At 39.8% G+C, this 20,068-nt stretch overlaps 2 protein-coding genes across 5 annotated transcripts in view; both read right to left on the bottom strand.

The window, feature by feature from the left end:
- pinx1 (PIN2 (TERF1) interacting telomerase inhibitor 1) overlaps positions 1–5,409 on the bottom strand; it is a 29,868-nt gene extending 24,459 nt beyond the window's left edge. Inside the window, exons 1-4 of one of the 3 annotated variants that reach the window (XM_039782197.1) lie at positions 5,278–5,409; positions 4,407–4,516; positions 4,224–4,316; positions 670–751 (exon numbers count right to left, since the gene is read on the bottom strand). In XM_039782197.1, the coding sequence (XP_039638131.1) occupies positions 670–751; positions 4,224–4,316; positions 4,407–4,516; positions 5,278–5,296 (304 nt within the window). In that variant the 5' untranslated portion in view covers positions 5,297–5,409. The other 2 variants (XM_039782198.1, XM_039782196.1) reach the window with 2 other exon arrangements.
- A 6,547-nt stretch (positions 5,410–11,956) lies between these two features.
- On the bottom strand, positions 11,957–18,246 carry tdh (L-threonine dehydrogenase). 2 transcript variants are annotated; one of them, XM_039781825.1, is made up of 9 exons: positions 18,093–18,246; positions 16,148–16,342; positions 15,745–15,787; positions 15,450–15,520; positions 14,662–14,811; positions 14,384–14,556; positions 14,081–14,171; positions 13,448–13,717; positions 11,957–13,070 (listed from the first exon to the last, which is right to left on the bottom strand). In XM_039781825.1, the coding sequence occupies exons 2-9, from the start codon at positions 16,332–16,334 to the stop codon at positions 12,931–12,933; spliced, it is 1,125 nt and encodes a 374-aa protein (XP_039637759.1). In that variant the 5' UTR covers positions 16,335–16,342; positions 18,093–18,246; the 3' UTR covers positions 11,957–12,930. The 2 variants fall into 2 exon arrangements, with proteins under 2 accessions (XP_039637759.1, XP_039637760.1); XM_039781826.1 differs by lacking the exon at positions 18,093–18,246 and adding an exon at positions 17,155–17,300.
- Between the last annotated feature and the right edge of the window lie 1,822 nt (positions 18,247–20,068).

Genomic DNA, 20,068 nt, shown 5'->3' with positions numbered 1-20,068 from the left:
AATTACTTGCACTGAGACAAAAAAATGCGTTGGCCCACCTATCTACAGCCAGGGTAGACGGTGATAAGCACTACTTCAACAAACGGTGGCGTATTCCTTTAAGGACGTTGTTTTTGTTTTCATACTGAAATCAATTAAAAAAAAATTCTTTAATGTAATTGGTAGGTGAAGAACAAGGGACACTGGTTTGAACAGTACACAGAACTGGACCACAACAAATAAATTCTCAACCCGTTAGTAAACCGTGCAATATATGCACATTATGAATAGAGATGGCCTAATACCATTTTTTGCTTCCCGATATCGATTCTGATACCTGAACTTGCGTATCGGCCGATACCAAGTACCGATCCCAGTGTGTCATATATTTTAACAACTGTATACCACTATCCCTGTACGGATGTGATATTATTTCTATCTTTGTTCTCTGTCGGCTCAGGAAAAACTCTTTGTAAAACATGAACAAACACAAACAATGAATGCCACAGAACTTTCTTTTATTATCTAGTTTGACAGTCAGTTATAACGGAAAAGAACATAAACTACTTTAACGTAGATTTTCTTTGGGGCTTTATTACGTGGTATCAGATCGGTGCATAAACTCCAGTACTTCCAGATACCAGTGTTTTAGGCAGCATCGGAACATCTCTAATTACAAACAGTACATACCAGTGCCGCTGTTTTGACCATGGCAGTTGTTCAGTTGAGCAAGCAGCTCATTAAAATCATCTTGGTGGGCAATCCAGTTATCCTGTGAACACACCAGATGTCAACACAACAGAACCGTCAATTAACTACAAAAGTAATACAGGAGATAATTATGGATTTGTATACTCAGTTGCCAGTTTATTATTAGGTACACCTAGCTAAAACTAATGCAATCTAATACAACCGCCCTGCCATAAATCCTCCTTTCATGAAGGCTATAATGGTTTAGGTGTTATTTTAACTGTATGACCATTTTGGAGGATGTAATACGGACAGGTGTTTATTTTTTACAGCCCATTTATATGAAAGAAGGTAGTCTTATAGCAGAAACTTCTCTGTATAATGCAATGATATTATGTTGTTTTTTTTCCAGTATTAAGGGGTAAGACTAAGTATTTGTGTAGTCATTTAAATTTAAACTGAAATAAATGTAATTTTAGAGACTAATATTCCTCAAGAAAGATAAATGATAAATTAAAGTAGTTTACATAAACCCCCTCAAGGCACATAAAAATACACTGCTCCCATGCATTGAAACCTACATCTACAAACAGCCTTGTGAGTGATGTAATCATTATGATGATCTAATAACATCTTTTCTTCTAATAACATTTAGGTTCTCTTGGAAAAATCACTCAAAAAGAGACTCATTTGTTTTTTGTACGTGTTAAAGGCTAACTACTGTTTTTTTCAACCTGGAAACAATCTTCCTAGGTGTTTGTGTCTAAGTGACCGATGGGAACAACAATCTTTGACATTGGTCCAGTATTAAGCAAGATTGCTGCAGTTGGCAGCGGCAAAAACAAGCTGCAATGTAAGTTAATAGGGCAATTGTGCAGCTTGTATTTACGTTCACAAAAGGGCTTGTTTTGCCATTGACAGGCTCAGATTAATATTCTAAGTGTCTGACAACATTATAGAAAGGATTTTTAAGGAGGAGGACGACCTTTCTGTTAAAGGGTAAGATCCTTTTTTTAAACATAAAAACATCCGCAAAATTACATTCGCTAAAGCCATAAACAGTTATTTTAGCATCGAAAATACACTTCATTCAAAGTCGACAGAAACAAAATACAACTATGTAAAGCTGTTTTGGGTCGTCTTTCCCCTTTTGCAACAATCGCAACTCTAGTTTTGGTTGAAATAAACACATAGTTTACCGATTTACATGTGAAAATATGTTGCCTCTTTTTTTTTTTTTTTTTTGTTGTTTTTTTTTTTTTTTTTGTTTTCTTCCTCGTTTCTTTTTTTTTTTTTTTTTAAACAGAAAGGTCTTGAATAGGGTTTAAAAAGGCCTCTCTCTGTAGGGATCCTTTACATAATGTTGTCAGATACCATCACTTAGACACTTAATCTGAGCCTTTCAGCGGCACAAAAAGCACTATTAGTTAGGGCGGTCCCAAACGATTACTTTTTAATGATTAATCTAGCGATTATTTTTTCAATTAGTCGACTAATATAACAATACATTTTTCGTCTAACGATTAATCTTTCAATTATCGATTATTTTCCCATTGCTCAATTATTAACAATTTACACAAAACAAATTTCAGTAAGGTTCAAATCTCTATTAAAATTGTTTAACACTACACTGTTCAAGTAAAATGAATTTGTAGTGCAACCTGAAGTCCGATGTAGGCTATCAATCCAACAACAAAATAAAATCACTTTCAGGAGGAATACAAAAATAAAAACTTAAAGTAAACAGAACAATTGCAAAGAGTAGCCTGTATTTGCTTTTTTTAACAGTAGTAGGTAAAATAATGAATAAGCTCTTGTTTAACATCCAAGCTCGTCCCTTTAATCTTACAGTAAAAAAGTGCAATTTTAGCAACATGAAATCAGATGTATCAAATAAATCCAACATAAGTTGAAGAGTGTCTAATATAACAGTCTGTAATCGATTGGGTCATTCATGATGGTGGTAAACCAAAAAAATAACACTGCCGACTGACTGAAGCATTTGATGATGCTTAATGTTAAATCACAGCGGGGAATTAAAAAGAATCAACGGACTAACATACCGTTTGGCTACTACTGGGAACACATTCCATGTCACTATGTTGATAATCGCACATGCTTGGGAGTAAAGCTTACATCAGGCCCAAAAAAAAAATCAAGCCCAACCCTACCCGAGCCCGTGCACATTGTGTCCAAGCCCGGCCCGATACATTAACTGGAATTATGAGCCCAAGCCCGATTTAAACCCGACAATTTTTTTAATACGTGGGCCATTATAACTGATGTTATAAAGGACTCGTGAGATATCTGAAACAATCTGGCCTGGTTGTGCAATTATCGAAGACTACGTGCTACAGATGGCGGAGACACGATTTAGCACAGTTTACCTCACACTCAAGTCAGTGCAGGACATATCTAGAGTTACGAGAGAAGCTGGAGAGGTATAGCTTTCTCCCCACCCAATTAGGCTAATAAAGTAATGATTAAAAAAACACAAATGCTTGATCAAGTGTCAGGCTCGGCCCGAGGATAGTGGCGGGAAATATCGGCCCGACCCGGCCCGTGGGTCAAGTTCGGGCAGAGAATCTAAACTCTACTTGGGAGGGAAAGGGACAAAAAGGTGAGCAGAACTTACGGTGTTTTGCTGCTGTTATCCTGACTCAGGGATGCATTTTACAAAGTCTAAAAGACTACCACGTTACTGTTGGCATTAAGAGTAAAATACTCTTTAGAAGAACCGTGTGCGAGCCCTTTTCTCAACGTGTTGTTGAACTTGCAAGGAATCCATACTTGCGCTGTTGCTGGAGGAAGCCATGTTATTTTTAGATTTCTAAACGCAAATTATTTGTGTCAACGCATTTACGTAATCGATTACGTCGACGAATCGTCCCAGCCCTACTTTTAGTGGACCAAATTATGGGCGATATGGAGAAAATCAAATATCACAATATTTTTGACCAAATACCTCGATATCGATACAGCAACGATATTGTAATGTTGACTTTTGGTGCTTTCACATAATATTTACACAATGAGATTTTTGATAAATAATCATCTGTAATGTGGATATAATGACTAAGTGGGTAAAGGCAAATAATAGAACAGTTACAACAGTCTGGTAAGTTCAGAAAAGTACATCACTTTGCTGTAATGCAGCCTTTAAAACCAGGAAAAGACAATACTTGTGTCATATTACGATATTAAAATATCCAAAATCTAAGACGATATCTACCCTCATATCACGATATCAATATAATATTGATATATTGCCAAGCTCTAGACCAAATTGACGATGCACATTTGCCCCACAGGGTTACACTGCAGCCCTTTCTGTGGCTACCAGTTACAGTGTTCATATTACTGGACCAATTTCAAAGATTGTTGTTCCTATCAGTCACTTACACACAAAAAATTAGGGAAATATGGTCTTGGTTGGAAAAAAAAACAGTAGTTACCCTTTAAAATTAACAAATTGTGAAAAAAAAATTTGAAAAAAAAACAGAGACACAAAATGATGTTGAATGTTAGTGTTAAGTTACAAAGTGTGTGCTCACCTCATAGCTGGCACTGGTTCCAAGACCATAGTTGTTGTTTTTAAGTTTTACTTTGATATGGTCAGTGGAGCCTTGCTCACTTCTGCCCAGGCCCTTGACATGAAAAGAAAGGACATAACATTGACACAGATGTTCACCAACTCATTCATACACTGTTGACCCAGCCAGGAAGATCCAGCTCACCTTGCCCTTGGACCAGCCCATTCGCTCCAGCATCTTCTGACCGAATTTGGAGTCATCCTTACTCCAGGCGCTGTTCCTGGGGTCAACAGACCACTTCTGTTTCCTCCGGGCTGGATAGAGAGCAGCAAAATCATAACATCAAAGTCATCCAACAAAACATGACATAAACAAGCAGGACAAGCAACTCGCACTTCAATGCGACGCCGACTAGACCTTGTGTACACACACAACTTGTTACAACGCAGTATCGAAATATGACAGATAATGCGTTTATGAAACGTATTTTATAACACACATATATCAGATATAACTTAGCCCTATCACAGTGAGGTACTGTCCTGAGCATTTAATCATTTAAATACACATATTTCAAAACCTTACAGTATAGTGATATGGTCACTTGGTCAAAACATCGGGGTGCACATGACAATGAGGTGTCGTGTGCATGTAAAAACAACGGCTGACAACTGTCAATATTACGGAAATCAGAGCAGAAGCAATGTTTTAAACTCATGTTGAGAACAACTGAGAACAATGTGCCATAGCTTACATCAAATGTATTTAAAAAATAGTAAATACATAAATACAAATGTTAGGCAATTAAGCACAATAAAGTTAGCTAAACTGAGTTAATGAAATGTTACTGCAGTGAGATGCAGAGAAAGCACGTGTTTACACAGACTGCTGTATCAATGCTAATGCTAGCTACCCGAATAGTTTAATAAGTACGAAATACGGAATACTTTCGGAAGAAAGCCTCTCGATAGCTGGTTGCGGCGGGTTTTAGCGAACACAAAACATATAAATTAACATTGTTACAGTGAAAAAAACAGGGAAATATCCGTCAAAACTCTAAAAGAAATGTACGTACGTTCAGCAAGCATGGACATTCTGTGGTCCTTAAACAGCTTGACGCAAGTTGCGTAGGGTATCCCAGAAAATGCCTGAAGACAATATGACCCATGGATAATATGACCACGCTGGTTGTGTATGTCGTAAACATATCCCTATAAAATATTTTCCTGTGTCGTAATCCATACGGATGAAAGTATGTTGATTTGTATATTATTCTAACAATTATTATTAAAGTTATATCACTGCAAATGATTATCTTCGCCAACAGAGAGCGCCACAGCCACAGCCACAGCATAAAACATGCTACGTGTGCTGGGTCACGCAAGTTCAATGAACCCAAAACGACAGCCCAATAATATTACTGTACATACAGTATATTATATTGAAAATATAATATTAGCATTCAACAGAAATGTAACAATTCCAAATAACATTGTATAAAATAAACATATATTATCCTTGAAACAATATTAACATATTTTTCAATAGCTTTATGCAATACCAACATATGTATTTTTGATCAACCAATCAGCTGATATCAGTCCACTAATTTATTTGCAAGCTCCACCCAAAACTTAGCTATGATCTGCCCAACTCAAACAAACCATTGCTTAACGTGTTCTTGCTACAACAGCCAATGTCGTAATGTTTTTGCTGATGCATGTGATGCACATAAGTCTCAGCTGTACAAGATCACAGTGTTTGAGCTTCTTTTTGTACTGAGACAAATATCACAATCACACGCGATCATGAACATCTCAATACAGTGCAAAAAGCTATGAAGCTACTTTGAAGGGAACAAATAAGTAGATAAGCATCAGTTTGTCCTCTCTGAACATGGCACCAAATACTAATTTGAACTAAATCTTATTTTACTGCCAACAAAAACACTTGCCTTCTGATATAAGACAACATACTAACCTAAATAAACAACCAGTAACCAAGGCATTAGTAGAAAGCTATAGCTACCAGATAGTAGCATCAGAATCATAAGTGGACAGTGGTAGTGGATGTTACTGGGTGGTTGCTTTAGTCTCACCTTAAAGTAGCTGTTAGGATGTTATAATGTGTTAAAGTTAACTGATTACAATTAAACACTGTAAAAATGAGTGTCCTTGAGCAACTTCTGGGTTATAAAAGCTTTCTGGGAACACTTATCAGCCCTGTCAAAGGGAAAAGCTTTAGTCTTGATATGAGGGTGTGTTTACATATCTTGTGTGCCTAAGGATACAACACATATGCATAATATTTATTCATACTTAGAATCCCCAGGAATAAGTTGTGCGTGTAGTTCTTTGAAAAAGGGTCAACTTGGGTCACCTCCAGGAGTTGTTTTCCTCAGGAAGGAACCACTGTTTAAAATGTTTATGTTACTAAACAAACTTTTAGTTCCATGGGAATGACAATCTTAAATGACACAACATCTCATCCTATTGCACATCTTTAATAAAGTGAGCAAGATCATATCAGCTGTTGCGGAAGAGTCAGACAGTTTGACAGACATAATTAGTTTGTTTAGTACTGTGAAGCTCTAATCTGCCCCCAAATCTGTGGTTAAAATTACCACTTGAAGCATGGGATTAAGGTGTGGTTGTGTAACAGGGTGAGAAGCCTGAAAGGGGTCAGTGACAGTGAATATTGTCAACCTGACTGTGTGCTACAAGGAGCTAACAAAAGGAATCCTGATACCGTGCGATATCGCTGCATTTGACCTTGTCATTCCTGTTTTTTTCCTTCTTTTTTTCAACAGAGCCTGAGAAAGTTCTCTGTATGTTACAGCCATTTTGTCCTGATTTAAAAGGATAAAAAAACACTTTACTATGCACTCGCCAGAGCCATTTCTCTATCACTCTGGCACTCGCTATGAAAAGGTCAGATCAGGTCAGAAACGTCATTCAAAATGTACAGTTCAGGGATCATTGAATCATAGAGCGCATAAATGTGACCATGATCCCAATGGCAAAATTGATTTTCTGACCATCGTAGTCCTGTTCCAGACTGCTGGAGCAGAGAAACAGCCATTAAAATGGTTTGCAAACGCATTTCCTCTACAACAAAAAAGGATTTCAGTTCTTTATTGTCTCACAAGAGGATGTTCTTTTTCGTATCAAGGCAGCATAAAAACACAAAATGATAAACATAAAGAGCATAAAACCCAGTGAGACTGTAATACAGTGCCTTGCGAAAGTATTCGGCCCCCTTGAACTTTTCGACCTTTTGCCACATTTCAGGCCTGAAACATAAAGATATAAAACTGTAATTTTTTGTGAAGAATCAACAACAAGTGGGACACAATCATGAAGTGGAACGACATTTATTGGATATTTCAAACCTTTTAAACAAATAAAAACTGAAATATTGGGCGGCAAAATTATTCAGCCCCCTTAAGTTAATACTTTGTAGCGCCACCTTTGCGTTGCGATTACAGCTGTAAGTCGCGAGGTATGTCTCTATCAGTTTTGCACATCGAGAGACTGACATTTTTGCCCATTCCTCCTTGCAAAACAGCTCGAGCTCAGTGAGGTTGGATGGAGAGCGTTTGTGAACAGCAGTTTTCAGTTCTTTCCACAGATTCTCGATTGGATTCAGGTCTGGACTTTGACTTGGCCATTCTAACACCTGGATATGTTTATTTGTGAACCATTCCATTGTAGATTTTACTTTATGTTTTGGATCATTGTCTTGTTGGAAGACAAATCTCCGTCCCAGTCTCAGGTCTTTTGCAGACTCCATCAGGTTTTCTTCCAGAATGGTCCTGTATTTGGCTCCATCCATCTTCCCATCAATTTTAACCATCTTCCCTGTCCCTGCTGAAGAAAAGCAGGCCCAAACCATGATGCTGCCACCACCATGTTTGACAGTGGGGATGGTGTGTTCAGGGTGATGAGCTGTGTTGCTTTTACGCCAAACATAACGTTTTGCATTGTTGCCAAAAAGTTCGATTTTGGTTTCATCTGACCACAGCACCTTCTTCCACATGTTTGGTGTGTCTCCCAGGTGGCTTTTGGCAAACTTTAAACGACACTTTTTATGGATATCTTTAAGAAATGGCTTTCTTCTTGCCACTCTTCCATAAAGGCCAGATTTGTGCAGTATACGACTGATTGTTGTCCTATGGACAGAGTCTACCACCTCAGCTGTAGATCTCCGCAGTTCATCCAGAGTGATCATGGGCCTCTTGGCTGCATCTCTGATCAGTCTTCTCATTGTATGAGCTGAAAGTTTAGAGGGACGGCCGGGTCTTCGTAGATTTGTAGTGGTCTGATACTCCTTCCATTTCAATATTATCGCTTGCACAGTGCTCCTTGGGATGTTTAAAGCTTGGGAAATCTTTTTGTATCCAAATCCGGCTTTAAACTTCTCCGCAACAGTATCTCGGACCTGCCTGGTGTGTTCCTTGTTCTTCATGATGCTCTCTGCGCTTTACACGGACCTCTGACACTATCACAGAGCAGGTGCATTTATACGGAGACTTGATTACACACAGCTGGATTCTATTTATCATCATTAGTCATTTAGGTCAACATTGGATCATTCAGAGATCCTCACTGAACTTCTGGAGAGAGTTTGCTGCACTGAAAGTAAAGGGGCTGAATAATTTTGCACTCACCACTTTTTCAGTTTTTTATTTGTTAAAAAAGTTTGAAATAGCCAATGAATTTCGTTCCACTTCATAATTGGGACCCACTTGTTGTTGATTCTTCACAAAAAATTACAGTTTTATATCTTTATGTTTGAGGCCTGAAATGTGGCAAAAGGTCGAAACGTTCAAGGGGGCCGAATACTTTCGCAAGGCACTGTAAGTGCCAAAAGATTTTTGCTTCTTGATGAAGTCACTTCTGTCCGTCTGTAATTAAATGACTGTAGAACGAACATGTATACAGTAGCTACTGTACAAATACACTTTGACATTTCTCTTGAGGCTAGAGGGAGAGAGGGAGAGAGGGAGAGAGGGAGAGAGGAAGGTGGTGGTGGTGGCGGGACCTTGGGCTATATTACCATGGCAACAGGTCTCAATGTGGAATAACAGCTGTGGCACAGAGTGTTATGGCGTTTCTGGCCCACTGCCCAGCAGCTCCCTCCCCTGGCCTTCTTTATGTTTTCGTCCTTCACTTTCTGCTCCGGTCCAACATTAGATGCTATACTGTGTGAATCGTATTAAACTGATAACGGAAAAAACACTGAGGGGCCCGGGGGACCGAGGAAGCCTCCTGATTGGCTGGCGGGAGGTGGGCCTGCCGGTGTATGTGCACACCCAGGGAGACTGTTACATAAGATGCTGGTTTCCCTTACTAGAAAGAGAACAAACAGTAGAATGTGCCTACAAGTGCCTCTTTATTTCTGTTTCAAAACACCTTCCTCCACCACCCTCCAATGGAAAGCTTTGTCTGGGAGGCACACATGTTGAGTCACATTCACAGGCTTGCAAAACAAACAAAGTTTGCATGTAGGAATGTGTTTCCTCTGAAACAGGTCTGCATGTATGCATTACATTTGCTTGCACATGTGCCTGTGTGTGCTGTAAATCCTAAAAGATGTATGTTTATTTTCCTGCATTAGTCCACTGTAGGCTACTCTCAGTTCTTAAAGACCATCTCACACTCTACGCTATTATGTCTGGAAAAAGACACTCTGTTCCTGATGGCAGAAATTGAAATATAGCAGTACATTGGAACATAGCAAATCCAATGCAAATATTGACTTTTATTTGCAATTCCACATTGCTACCAAACTCCTGAAGGTATACTAATTGCAATCTTTCATATGAGGGAGGACAGAAATTACATAGTCTTATTTAAAAAGGACTTTAACATTTGGAATGGCTAAATAAGTTCCCTGTTTGTTGTCTCATCTTTCTTTGTGAACTTAATCCCTTTTATGATTTATTGATCTATTTTGCATTCAAAGGAAGATGATGCACTTTTGTAGGCATGCCAGTAAGTATGATTGAGATACTTTGGAGTCCAATTCCATGGTTTTGTCTTCCCCCGTTATACGAGCTGCAAAATCTTAGGAAAACAAAGATAATATTATTTGTAGAACTTCTGTTGGAAGTGAGAACGGTGTGAAATCATTCCTACTTACAAGGAGGTGTGTAAATAAATGTCTGCATACACTTGTTAATAATTATGAATAAAATTATAATTTTTCAATCCAAACCGGAGAGCACACCTGCAGTTTTATTGACCCACATTCACAGAGGAGAGGTGCTAATTATTGATGAGAGTTTGTGTAGTGTTTGGTAGAAATGAAAGCCTGAGTGCTCTTCAGTCTGAATTGTTCGTGATTGAGATCAAATGGAAAAATGCACCTCACCTTACTTAATCATTTATTTCAGCTGAATGAAGCAAATCTCGTTGCACTCAGTCTATCTTCCCGCTGTACTCTTTTCTCTCTGCAGCACAACTGCATAACAAAACCAACCAAGGTCACCCGGAACAGCTCCAATTACTGACACAGAGAAATTGAAGAAAGGCTATCAAGCGTGTAGTGAAGGACATTGCTGTCCTCAGGGTTACAGTTTATGATCCCATTCGGTGAAGAAAATAAAGCTTCGCTTTAGTGCATTTATTGATGTGCTTAGAAGGACACTTTTCTCATCTGGGTCAGTTTAACTAGAGTATGGTTGAATATCAATATGCCTGCAATATTAACCCTACTGCCCTCTACTCAGTCGTTTTGGGGAAATACATTTGGATATTTGTATCAGTTAGACACACACAGGAGAAAATATAAACCAAAAGCAGACAGTTCAGTGAAACTTCATGCTACATTTTCAGTCTGTCTTACCGCTCATGTGCGCCTCACTTTGTTATAAATATAAAATATGCATAGGGTAAGATTTGTTTTACCCAGTGTTGTATGGTGTACCCTATAAATATTGTTACTCATATTCACGGTTTATCCACATCCAGTATTAAAACATTAACTTTCCTTTTTACACTCCATGCTAAAACAGTCCACAAATATATCATTAAAATCGCCAATGTAATTTAATCTGTACTCAACAACACAGTCACAATTATGGCTGCAGCTGCACAATGATTCTGAGTATTGATGTTTCACAAAATAGCAATTTCAGTTTGAGGCCAACTGTAAAATTGCACAAGACAAAGCTTTAACCTTAAATGGCAGTACGTGTATATTTACAGCTGCACAGTTTAAGAGAAAGACAAGGAAAGCGTGTTCACTTTGCGTAACATGGTATTTTCGCATTAGATGCAGTATCACATATTAGAGGGATCCTGCATGTCACTAGATGTAAGCTTTACTCTACAGAATGCCCATCAAGATCACTAAATGCATGCTCTGCATATTATCTGCTGTGGGTTACACACTGCCAGTAATGCTGTAAGTGATATCTAGCTAATGCTCGAAAGCTTGCGTAACTCACAACCTGGAAAGACTGCTTGGCTTCGCTATACTATGCTTTAAAACAAATGGAAGTTCATTCTTTCAAAATGTTACTCTTTAAGTGAAGACAGACAGACCCCTGTTAACAGGAGTGAAGGGTCTACAGTGAGGACATTTTGTATTCAAATATTTGCCACGACGCATTCTCCACCACTCAAAGGGTAACAACTAAGGTAACTTGCTATGCGGTATATTAATGAAAGAGAGTCTGCATGAACCGTTTAGATTAAATTATCTTCATGTTGTGAGGGTGTGAAAAGGACAACAGAAACTGGCAGAGGTATGTGGAAAATATTTTATTGTCAAAGCTTATTGTGTTATTGAAGGACAGACTTTCACATAGAAACCACTTTCAGCATTTCTTATACAAAATGTTGACATACAGAAACCGCCAAATGTGGCCAAACATAAATGTGGCATACAGCTTCACATTTTCCTTTTGTGTTAAAAATAATCCCACTAGAGTTGATGAAAAAATAAAATAACATAAAAGTGGAGAGGAACGCTTAGAAACAAAAGTGTTAAGAAATGCTTTCACTTGATGAAGCTCCCACATGTTTTAACACCAACAGACAGAATAAATAATGTTAACGTGGAATAAAGAGAAGAACAATTCTTAAGAATTATCGCTCTGCACTGCTCGAAATACAGATGCACCGTATCAGAAATCGCCACACAGGTAATTAGACTCATTTACCTGTCAGTACTTTTAAGATATGAATCTGTCTAAAGTGCATCCAAGGACCCAACTTGTGTGTTTGTACACCTCTCAATACAAAGTTACTTGATTTAAGCCCCAGGACAACCTTTTGAAATGTAGCAGAAAACTTTGGATCTCCAAAGGAAAACTGGTCACAAATACACAATGCAACATTCTTACTTTGTTAAATTGATTTTTGCAACAGTGCACAATTTTGCACAATTGATCTACATGCAAGTCATCTTGTATTACATCCAAACAAGTTTTCACAGGCCACTTGTTATCCCCGATACTGCTGACAGACTGCTCTTTGCCCAAATCTCCAAGCAGAAGGATGAGCAAAAAGAGCAAATCAGGGGTAGATAGACAGGAGCAGGCAGGATTGTCTAGCCTGCACTGACCTTTACATTCTGGAGAAATGGTAGCCTTATGCCAGGCAAGCACAGCCCTTCTTATTTTACAGAGTAGTGAGAGAACGACTATGTACAGGCCATGTTACTCTATTCTCTTTGGTCAGTCTTTACATTATGTACAAAGAACAAACGCTGTCCGCCATCAGTTAGCACGAGCCATGAGCGTCTCGGCGCCGAAGAAGTTAAGCATCGTCTGGACGAGCTCTGGAAGATCATAATCGTGCTTCCAGCCCCAGTCCTTCCGTGCATTGGAGTCGTCGAAGTTCATTGGCCAACTGTCAGCTGGTAAGAAACACATAAGCGAGACACAGAATTTAACTTAAAAAGTTAACTAACTTCAGATCTGTGTTTGCCAATAGCCTTAAAGCAAGACTATGCAACTTTTGAAATAAGAAACAACACACTCTTCCTCTTGCAAATGAACACAACAATTTATGAGAAATAAAATGCACCCTTGCTCAGCTTAATACACCCAGAGGTTTTGCTCACTTGCTTACGGTTAACTTCGTTCTCTATATTTTAGCATGTCAGATAAACGATGATGTCTGTAAAGCGGCTGACTCAAGAGAATCTTAGGAAATCAAGGTAAAAATGTTTAATTGTCTAGTATTTAGCAGTTGTGGCCACATCGGTCAGTATGCATCAAAAAGGGGACTTACCAATGGCCTGCCGTACGTGGTCAACGTCATACGTGACCTCCAGCTCGGGCATCTGCTTCTGGAGCTCCTGGGCCAGTTCCTCGGGGGTGAAGCTCATGGCGTTGATGTTGTAGGTCCTCATGCTCAGCGTGTCAATTGGCGCCTCCATCACCTCCAGCGTGGCACGCAGGCAGTCGTCAATGTACATCATGGGCAGCCGTGTGTCGGGTCTCAAGTTGCACTCAAACTTGCCACTTTTGATTGCATCGTGGAAAATCTGGACAGCATAGTCTGGTCAGAGGCAGAAATAAAAACATTATGGTTCAACAAATTCTGAAATAAGCCCTCTCTGATGAACTATAAAATAAAAAAAGGAACAAGTGCAACACTGCAGAAGTATTTGAATTTCAAAATATTCAACGAAACTGCTGTTATGACAGTGATTTTGGGTGTGTTAGCTTTTTAAACAAGTGAAAACATGGCAATATTGCATTGAGTTATCTGCTGGCCTAAAAATACAACAGGCCACGACAGCTCTCTGCAGTAAGTCAGTTACATAACAAACTTGTGACATGACAGGAGAGGTACAGGAATAGATGTCCATTAAAATTGAAACCTTGTGCTGGTATAGGATCTGAATTTCATCTCTCTCACCTGTTGTGCCACCCCCGGGCATGGAGTCAGCAGAAATGATTCCAGGGTAGCGGAGACAGCGGAAGTCCAGGCCATAACGATGGTGGTAGTACTGTCAAAGAACAGACAGGAATCCATTATTGATAACACATTGAAAAATGTCAATGGGTTTTTATAGCCTATACCAATATGCTACTTTACATGTTACAACTTAAATATAAGAAGAGAAGAATAATGTAATGTTAAACTGCCAATATATCCAGTGTATGGTTTATGTGGGGTCTGGTTTTGGAATGACAAAAAGAAAGAAATCTGAACTCTAACCTCTCCCATCAGCTCAGCATGGACTTTTGAAACACCATAGATGGTGCGAGGTCTCTGCACACAGAGATCTGGCGTAGGGTTGCGGGGAGAAGTGGGACCAAAGGCACCGATGGTGCTCGGGACAAACAGACGCAATCCGTGCTCTGCGGCGATGTCTAAGATGTTGTGAAGCCCTAAGAAACAGACAAAGAACCATACCATTAGGACACCACACTTCACCCACATTTGAGGGGACGTCAATCTTTAGACCCAATGAGATGAAGTTAGCAAGTGCTCACCGTTGATGTTTACAGAGCGCGCCAGGGCCACGTTAGCCTCTCCAACAGCACTGAGGAGGGCGCTGTAGTGAACCAGCCAAGTGATGCGGTTGTTCACCACAATCTCCCGTAGGTTCTTGTAGTCCAGGATGTCTGAGTAGATGAAGGGGCCTGATGGTGAAAGAGAGGATTAAAGATTTTATAAATCAACTGCTCAATTCATCTGTGTGTCTCAGGGTCAATACCAGCTTGTAATAAACTGATTATCTGTCCTTCCCCTTCCTTCAAACAGCAGTTAACTAGCTCTTAATTTGTTGTATGTATGTATGTTTCTTTTCTGTTACATGTATTCCAGTTTAATTTTGTTTGCAACGCAAAGCTGTTACATTAATTATGTCTTTGGACAGCTCATTCCTGGACATTGGTAGAACATGCGTCACCGTACGTCACATATTGATTCGGCGGAATTTATTACCAACATTGTCAGGAAAATGTGTCTTCCTCTTGCGCTTCAATGAAATCTAATCAATAAGAACTAAATAGGCTTTATTTGATAAGACTGTTGTTCTATTTGGCAATACAGCTGTGGTACATTTGTAACACATTAACAACCTTCATTGCCAAATGTCTGAATTTTTAAAGGTCCTATGACATGCTCCTTTTTGGATGCTTTATATAAGCCTTAGTGGTCCCTAAAACTGTATCTTAAGTCTCTTTCCCAAAATTTCAGAACCTGAAAAGTCAGAATCTGAATAATTCCAGACTGCTGAACTCAGTTCTTATACAGTACAGTATATGAGTTGACTCACCGCTGTGGAAAACGTTGCTTGGAGGTTTCCTGATGTCAGACAGAATGACGTTGTTCTTTCCAAACCTCTTTCTGTGAAGCAAGAAGTCAATGTTATACAACTTGAAAAATACCAGTTCTCACATTGTTGCAGTGTATCAAAACAGTTGTTCTGAGCATGTGTGTGTAATTCGGACCTGTGTGTAATGTGTGTAAAAACAACAGAGTGAAAAACATTGGAATTTCCCCTTGCGGGATTAATAAAGTATAAATTATTATTATTATTATTATTATTAAACTGTAATTCGAAATCTTACCTCAACAATTTGGCGAGCCCCACCCCGAGCTGCCCAAGGCCACCTGCATTAGACAGAGAGAGAGACAGAAGCACTAGGTGTCATCAGAGGACTCTGCACACTTCAGCAAATCAGCAACAGTTAATAATCATCAGTACCCGTTTCCATGGAGACTGAAGTAACTAAGAAGGAGAGTGCGCCATAAGAAAAAAAAAGTTCATAGCACTTGACGCCTACACTTTGTTTTTAACTGTCATCCCATTCTGCTTTCATTGCCAAATGTGTTAAAAATCCTACTGGCTTTGAATCTTTACCAGCTCACAACTTTTCTAAAAAAAAATGCTGTTGGACCTTTTGTCAAAAAGGACTGTGCTCTACTTTGTTTAACAGGGTTGTTAAATACCAAAAAGCAGATGCTGCGTACCTGTGATAAGCACCTTGGGGTGGTCTGTTTCTGAGAAGGACACTGAGTGGAAGCTGGCATCAGAAGTCACCTGCCGGGGGGAGAAGCTGATGTTGCGTACAGCCACTGTTAGGGGTTGGCAGCTGCACCCCGGGGTGCTGAGCAGGGCCTGCTTGGCCACCTTACTGAGGGTTCTGATGACAGGCATGCTGGTACCTGCGGAGGAAAAAAAGTATGATCACATGTTAGGGTAAAATCTGTCAAATTCCACAGGCATGAGTGAAATTCAATGTGTCATGAGGTTTTTTTTTTTTTTTTTTCTTTAAAGAGCAGGGAAATTTGCCTTTTTTTCCCCACCAATCTATTGAAAGCCACTTTAGACCTAGATATTTTTAATATGTTTGACTGCCATCATCTGGTGGCCTCTTTCAGTACATTTTTTGGTCAAGGCATTAAGTTCTGTGTCAAGAGATTCTGGCTCCTCTCCAGACCCCAGGCGCCGAGAGACAGACAGTCTGAGGACTAGACGACAAAACTGGCACTGAGTGAGACGATTTAATTTACTGTTATAAATGTACCTGCGGCCAAATGGTGGAACTCGCAAGAGTTACACATCTACAGAAAATTAACATTGAAAAACGGTCTGAGACGCGAGAAAATGTGCCAGCACAGAAGACACGTAGGCTTCAGCTAAATGCAAATGATAACGGCAGGCTGTTTCCAAAGAGGCGCAACGGCGTTTAGCAACCCCACTCACAGCCCGTTAGCTTTTACATTTATTTCTTATGGGACATTACTCTAGATATATATTCCATCATGCATTTCATTAAGTAGAAACGCACACGACTACGCAAAAGATGGAAAACTGAGTCAGCACAATGAAAGCAGCTCTCAAAACGGCATGTGCATAATTTAAAGAACAGCGCAGCAGCATTAATCTAATGAAAAGCAGCCTTTGTTGATTCGTCCCTCACTGAGTCGCCTCGACTTTAGCGTAACGCATCATTTCAGAAGTGTAGCCTACTTACCGAGACAGCTGCGAGCTTCCAAAAAAAGGAAGGAAGAGCGCAACTTGAGAGTATATATACGACCCTGCCTTCAGGGAGAGCCAATGAGGGAAAGAGGGCGTACAGAAGCAGACGAAAACAACTAGTGCCAAGAACAGGTTGACCGTTAATGGGACAGCATTTAAATATCTTTGGAACTTTTTTGGGATCTTTTTAAATCTCATTTGAAGAGTAGCCTATTCTTATTTAAAGGGCGATCATAGATAAGCATCATTAACAGCTGAAGTTTTAGACTCTTTTTCGCGGAGAAAAAAAAACGTGCGCTCTTGTTCCATCTTGCATGTGGCACTGACCCTTTGCCCTACTCACAGCATGTTATCCACTGTTGTGCCAACATGGTTACGTGCCTGTAAGGCAGTTGTGTAACAGGGGGCTCAGAGCTGTCCCCCTCTCTGGCACCTGCTGCGGCGCGTTGTGGTGGATCTTATAATTTAATTCCTTGAGGAAAGGGTTGCTGATCTACTTTTAGTGTGGCTGCTTTTCCACGTGGACTGTGGTGGTGGTGAGCAGTCTACTATACTACTTTACATATAACATATCTTTATAAATGGGGATCGGTGAGACGCAGTCAGCAATCCAGTCAAATGAAACAAGGCCAGTGCGCCGGAGTGAAGCCGTCTCTTGGCACACGGCCTTTAGCTCAATACGTCACTGTTACAGCCTGACAATATAATTAAGAAGGGGTCTTTGCTTTGACCAGAAAAGCAAATTGTATAAAATATATAAAAAAGAAGCACAATAATAGAGACAACGCGTTGACGCAGTAGACAAATTAAATACAGGATTGTAGGCTACATATTGGTAACCCAGATTCAAATTATTTAAACACATTTCAGTTTCTAAATCTGAGCGGACAAGGCTAGCTAATATATACAATTCAATGGAACCAGTTTACTTACCAGTTAATCTTCAGGACTATAAGCTGCGCAAACTCCTGTCTGACTGGCTTTCTGAGAATAAGATAAGATGCGGCTTCCTCCTTTGAGCTTCAGCGCTCTGACGCGATGTCCGTGTTAACTCCGGCCGGTGTTGCATCAGCTTCGTCTTCAAGCTATATATCAGCGACCATCTGGTTTCAGGGGATGCCGGCTTTCTCTCCGATTGGTGGAGGCCCGAAGGTGCGGTCCCCCTCACAGACCCCGCCCTCAGCATGGCTGCAAATCCTTTTTGTGCATCCATTCACTGGCGGTCAAGTCTGAGGCCACGAGTGCTGTTTTACGCAATGTCTCCAAACACTACACATGTGGAGACATGTGAGCGCAGTGATTTGCACTTAAGTGTAGGTTATCAGTGATGTATACCCTGATATAAAACTGGTGGAGAGGGAGAGGATTAAGTTAGGCTATATTCTATGATATATGATTGATTGTTTCATTATTCAGCCGCCCCTTTACTTTTTCGATTATTAGCCTATGTCAGGAAAAAGTGACGTCACAATTGCCAAGAGCCCGAATATACCTATTTAAATAGCTTGTTTAATCAGATCAACCGTCTAAAACCCAAACAGTTTCCTATACTAGAAAACCAGCAAATGTTCACATTTGTCATGCTGAATGCAAAGAATGTATTGCATTTTAGATCAATTTTTTTTTTTTTAGATTTAGAACATATAGAACATATAAATACAACTGAACTAGAACAAAAACCCTCTCCCACCCTCCATGGTCTCAAGGAAAATAAAAACAAACAAATAAACAAAAACAGAATTTTATATTTATGCAATATTTGTGCTGCTGCGTTTTTCCATAGGTCTATAGCCGATGATTTGGCTTTGTTAATGCTTGCTGTAGAGAGCTCAAGAATAACTCTTTCTAGAAAATATGCCAACCACTGTTATATACAAAGCGAGTGTGTGTGGGGGGGGGGGAGCCAGCACTGAGCTATCATTTTCTTGGTCGCGGTTGAGCCAGCTAGCCAAACTTTCTTTTGTCATATAGATCATATTACCTCACCTCGCTATGCTGCAGATATAAAAGGTCTGTACAAATACTGACACAAGTCAATGAGTAATTTAAAAGTATCTGGACATGAAGCAAAAGAAAAGATTAACCTAATGCATGAAACACTATACATGATTGGCAGATTATAGTGTTTGTAAAAGGACTTAACACTGAATCATTGTGGCTGCAACTGCAGGGTTTTGTGACCATACAGGAAAAGGGAGGGGTGAAACTCTACAGCATCTTTGATTTGAATGTAACAGAATCCATTCACGTTTATCAAGGGAAAGATATGATGTGTACACACAGTCTGTTTGACTTTGTGTTTGCAGTAGAAAGATGAGGGCCAAAGAGGTTGACAACGTCTCCTAGGGGAGCGAGCGATGGGTGGGATTTAGATCTGTGCTGGCATGTGAGTGGTCGACGGGTGCACACCCCCACGCCTGTCATCACCAGGAAGACAAACAAGCTAATGTGTAAACGGACACACTTTTGCTAAAAACAAAACTCTTTATTCCCAGGGAACAGGAGAAGGAAATGATACCTGATGACTGTGAGATGACACAGTTTGTTTGTTTTTAGTGTTAGTATGGTGAAGTAAGGCCAAACCCCGGCTAAGAACATCTGGGCAGCAAAGACAAAAAAACCACATGGGTTCCACTTGACACCTAAGTGAGGGCACACACAGTCCTCCTTTTGTTCCAAGAGGCTACCAAGGCTTCCAACCGTGAAATTAGAGTGGTGACAGACCCAAGGCCACATTGATATGGAGAGAAGAGTGACGGCTGGACAGTAGCACTGTAAACACTGGCTGCCATCACATGCCTCCACGAAGCAGCTGATCCCTGGCTATTTATTCCCCCTTCGCCTCATCAGATGATCATTTTGTCACAGCGATGGCAACATATTTAGTGAGGTGGTTAGATTGCTGTTTA

The sequence above is a fragment of the Perca fluviatilis genome, chromosome 18 (genome assembly GCF_010015445.1).
Source record: "Perca fluviatilis chromosome 18, GENO_Pfluv_1.0, whole genome shotgun sequence".
Classification (NCBI taxonomy): domain Eukaryota; kingdom Metazoa; phylum Chordata; class Actinopteri; order Perciformes; family Percidae; genus Perca; species Perca fluviatilis.
The sequence above is the reverse complement of the archived record's forward strand: the minus strand, read 5'-3'. Positions and strand labels throughout refer to the sequence as shown.